The 4660-nt window shown below is 43.9% G+C and overlaps 1 protein-coding gene across 1 annotated transcript; it reads right to left on the bottom strand.

Annotated features, from left to right (window-relative positions):
- Positions 1-3718: 3718 nt before the first annotated feature.
- LOC143826538 (olfactory receptor 6X1-like) lies at positions 3719-4660 on the bottom strand. Its single transcript, XM_077315371.1, has one exon. It carries the CDS (start codon positions 4658-4660, stop codon positions 3719-3721), a length of 942 nt encoding a protein of 313 aa, XP_077171486.1.

The following is a 4660-nucleotide window of genomic DNA, read 5'->3' as shown; positions in this document are numbered from 1 at the left end:
AACGTCACCCTTATTAATGTGCAGAAATAATGGGTGGATATCTTCACTCGAGTACATCAAGGAACTCAACAGACATTGAAGAGTAACTGTGGAAAACCAATTATTCTTGTTTTATTTGTTCTCCAATATTTCCTTCAAACTTGAGATGGGCTAAAACTGACAAGGAAAATAATCTCCCACTGGGCTAAATCTAAGATACAGGGTTTAACTTTCTAAAATGTGGCCTGGGCACACAATTCAATGTGGATTCTCCCATGACAATAAAGAAATCATTGCATACATTAGTAAAGATACATTCATTTGGAGGAATGGAGATGAAAGAGAAGAATACTTAGCAGACAGATGAGAAGGAATGAAGGACCGGAGGTGTAAGCATGAAGAAGAGGGGGGGGGGGGGGGAAGTTTACTACTAGAACAGACAACAGGATGATGGTAGATAGAGCCACACCAACAATATGGGAGCCACACGTTGTGTAGGAACTCTTGTGATATGAAAAAAGAGAAATTGCTGATGAGTTACACAGATTTTAAAAAAATAGAATGAGTGTGGAGAACAGAAAAGGTGAGAGTGATGCTTATACAGAGAAAAAGAGAGAAAGAAGGATGCACACAGAATTGTTGGCAGATAAGTACTCAGTGAGATGAAGAGATGTATCTTAATGTATCTCATAGAATCATAGAATTGGAAGGGGCCATACCGGCCATCTAGTCCATCCCCCTGCTCAATGCAGGATCAGCCTAGAACATCCAGGATGAGTATCTGCTCAGCTGCTGCTTGATGACCACCAGTAGGGAGAATATCACCACCTCCTTAGGCAACTGAACTGCTGAGCTATTCTGACTGTGTGTGTGTTGGGGGGGGGGGGAGAAACACCTGATATCTAGCTGATAACATTCAACACCTAGTTTAATCTCATTCCCGTGGGTCCCATCCTCTGCTGCCAACAGGAACTTCTCCCTTTTCAAATAAAATGAGGAATCATCAATTGGGATGGGTGAGATGGAAATGAACAGAAGAAACTGTGCTCAGAAAGGAACAATGCAACCCTTTTTTTAAAAAAAAAAGTACACAATCATGAAAGGAAAAGCTGAAGGTGGTCAGAAAAGAAGACGGATGGACTCAGTCAAGGGAACCAGGAGCCTCCATTTGCAAGACCTTAGCAAGACTGTTGATGTTTCAGAGGTCATTAATTCATAGGGTCACCATAAGTTGGAAGTGAGATAATGGCAGACACACATCACATACACACACATGCACAGTAAAAACAATATATGCTTTCAGCATCTATAAAGAGTTTTGAAAATTAATATGCACAGGACAGTATAGATAAAAACAGACAATTGGAGACCAAGAAAGATCGACAACCAGTAACAATGACTGTTCGAATTAGGACAACGAAGACAGTGAGGCAGAGGGAAGGGTAGGGTGATGGATAGCTAAAAATAGTGAGCACCTGTTCTGCCGAATTCTTGTGAAAGAGTCAAGAGGTTTCAGTAATGTTTTGCGAGTAAGTTCTTGACTGAAACCACCAGTGTCCTTCAGAGATCTCGAGAAGATGTGGATCTTCAAACGTTTGCTCACTTCCTAATGAACAAAGCCGTCTAAGTGTGCCAAAAATGTAGGGTTTAGCAAAGGACTGGGCATACTAAATTATTTAAAAAACAGATAGCAACTCAACTTATGAAGCAGGACGTTCCTGCAGAATTATACCTCTTCATTTTCCAAAGGGCCCTAGAAATTAGCCCAGCTTTCTTCTGCTGAACCAGTTTGTGTTCCTCTTTCTCTCTTTCAGTATCCAGTAGTCGGTAAAGATTCCTACTCTCCAGTCCCACAAATAATGGTTGGCAAAATCAAATAAAGGATGGAAACGGGCTAGGGAGATGCATTCCCTGTCGTTTTCCTCTATCGGCACTATTAAAGGCCTCGCTATTAATGATTTCATTTTCCAGAAATGCCCAGGAGGTTGGGTCAGCTGTGTTCTAATTAAAATTGCTTTGGTCTCTATTTCCTTCCATTGTCACATGCTTCTCAATAACCGAACTCTGACTTATGAAAGCTAATGCTTGAAGAAATGTTGCTAGTCTTTAAGGGGGCAGTGGGCTTTGGTTCCACTTAGTTGCACATAGAGCAAGACATCTAGACCTCTGAGGTTCATCTCCCTGTCTAGTGGTGATCAGAAAACCAGTGTGGGATGGTGATTAGAGTGTCGGCCAAGGATTTGGGTGTCTCAGGTTCAAACCCCCACAATACCATGGAAGCTTGTTGGGTGACCTTGGCCAGTCGCATGGGCTCAACCAAACCGTCTTGACATTCCTTTATTTATTGTATGGCCAGGAGATCTGAGGATTTTCTGGCACCCAGTTAAGGAACATTTGGAGGTGCTTTGCCTGCCTCTGCATCATGAGCTTTGTGTTTCTTGGGTGAGCTCCCTCCAAATCCTGTGACTAGCCCAAGGTCACCCAGTAGGCCTCACACGGCTCAAAGCAACTGATAATCCCCTTCCCTACCATTCTCCACAACAGACACCCTGTGAGATAAGTGGAACTGAGAGAGTTCTGAGAGAACTGTGACTGACCAAGGTCACCCAGCCAGTTTCACATGAAGGAGGACTGGGGAATCAAACCCGGTTCTCCAGATTAGAGTCCACTGCTCTTTAACACTGCTTCAAATTGACGAGAGAGAGAGATCCAGAAAAACCTAATGTTATTGTGATACTTAGCTCTCAGATCAGCATTTCTAAGCTCTATGACCAGAATAATTTTGGATTGTTCTGCATACACAGGACTTGGATGCCCTTTAGATAAGGAAGGGACAACTTCTAGCAAGACTAAATGTCTTTCCCTCAAATGTATCCCTCAAATGTGGCAGGTATTGCCATATTCCGGAATTGAAGAGACTTTGCCTCCACGGTTGTGGCGTCACCCCTCCCCATGTCATCTTGGTCTATCCAGCCCTTTGTAGTCGATCTTTCCCAGTTCAGAACTATATAGTCAGATTAGGGCTGAGCTGAAGAAATGAGCGTCCGATCCGTAAAGCTCTGCTCAATGAGAAGATTCATGCTTTGCTGTCTAATAGACCATGATTGGAACCATTGGGCGATCTATGCTCCCTATTTTACATCGTCAGTTGATATTAACTGCACCCCATTGAGACGTTGAGGATGATTTATGCATTTTAACTGCCATCAACTTTATATTTTGGGGTATTCTTAGTTATGATGTTATGACGTTTTGTGGTTCTTGTGATGTTTTTATGCTATGCTTTATTGTAAACTGCCACAAGCCGGCTGTGCCAGGAGACGCGGTATAGACATATAATAAACAAACAAACAAACAAAGAAACAAACAAATAAATAAATATTTTTAAAATGAATTTTTTACATAATTCAACCCAGTTGTCCTATCACCCCTTGCCCTCCTCTTCTCCAAGCCACGCATCCCCAACTCCCTCAGCCTCTCCTTGACCGTTTATGCACTGGGAACCTCACTGCTCCAGCTCCCGTGCAGGAATACAAATCCGGGGCGGATGAGGTGCACTGGGCCAAATGCTCCCCCGTGTGGGTGCAGGAAGAGGTGCACCCACACCTGCCATGACTAAACCTCCAGCCTACAGGCCAGCATGAAACCTCCAGTGCATAAACGGTCCTTGTAAGGCATGGATCCCAGTCCCTCAAACATCCTTGTTTCCCTTCTCCAAACACATTCTCCATTCATTTCCCTAAGCCAAAGTCTTCTTCTTCTGGAAGAGTTTCCATAAAGCTGCTTTGACTTCATTGTTCCTGATGGTGTATATGAAAGGGTTGAGCACCGGAGTAACTACAATGTTGACAACAGAGATGTCTTTGTTGTGGTGGAAGGAGGACTTTGAGGCACTGGGCCTTAAGTAGACGAAAAGAACAGCCCCGTACAAGAGGCTAACCACAGTCAAGTGAGAGGCACAGGTAGAGAAAGCCTTCTTCTGACCGCTGCTTGAGGGGATGCGGAGAATGGTGGTGATGATGAAGACGTAAGAGACGACTGTCAGAAGGAGAGACGTCACAATGACGGCCACAGCAATCAGGAAATTAAAGGCTTCAATTAAATGTGGGTCCCCACCTGAAATGGCCAACAATGGTCCTATGTCACAGTAAAAATGGTTGACAATATTGGAACGGCAGAAGGGAAGCTTCACGACCATTATTATTTGGAAAAGGATGGAGAAAAAGCCACCGAGCCAGGCAGTCAGGGAAAGCTGTAGGCAAACACCAGAGGTCATGATGGTAACGTATTTCAGCGGGTTGCAGATTGCCAAGTACCGGTCAAAAGACATGACAGTCAGAATGAAAAACTCTGTCACGCCGAAGAAGAAGTGGAAGTACAGCTGGGCCATGCAGCAGTAGAAGCATATTGTTGTCTTGGCCGAGAGGAGATTGGCCAACATTTTGGGGACAACAGTGGTCGTGTACCACATCTCAAGGAAAGAGAGGTTGCTAAGGAAGAAATACATGGGTGTCTGGAGCTGGCTATTGATTCTCACGAGGAGTATGATGAGACCGTTCCCTGTGATGGACAACATGTATAGGATCAGGACAGCCACAAATAGACTGGCATTGACTCCCCAAACATGGGGGAAACCAAGAAGGATGAACTTTTCCACTCTTGAACAATTGACTAAATCCAT

Source organism: Paroedura picta, chromosome 16, assembly GCF_049243985.1.
Source record: "Paroedura picta isolate Pp20150507F chromosome 16, Ppicta_v3.0, whole genome shotgun sequence".
NCBI lineage: Eukaryota > Metazoa > Chordata > Lepidosauria > Squamata > Gekkonidae > Paroedura > Paroedura picta.
The sequence above is the reverse complement of the archived record's forward strand: the minus strand, read 5'-3'. Positions and strand labels throughout refer to the sequence as shown.

Bases quoted from the DNA above. Each gene is read 5' to 3' on its own strand.
- LOC143826538 (XM_077315371.1), bottom strand. From the start codon at position 4,660: ATGGATTTAGTCAATTGTTCAAGAGTGGAAAAGTTCATCCTTCTTGGT.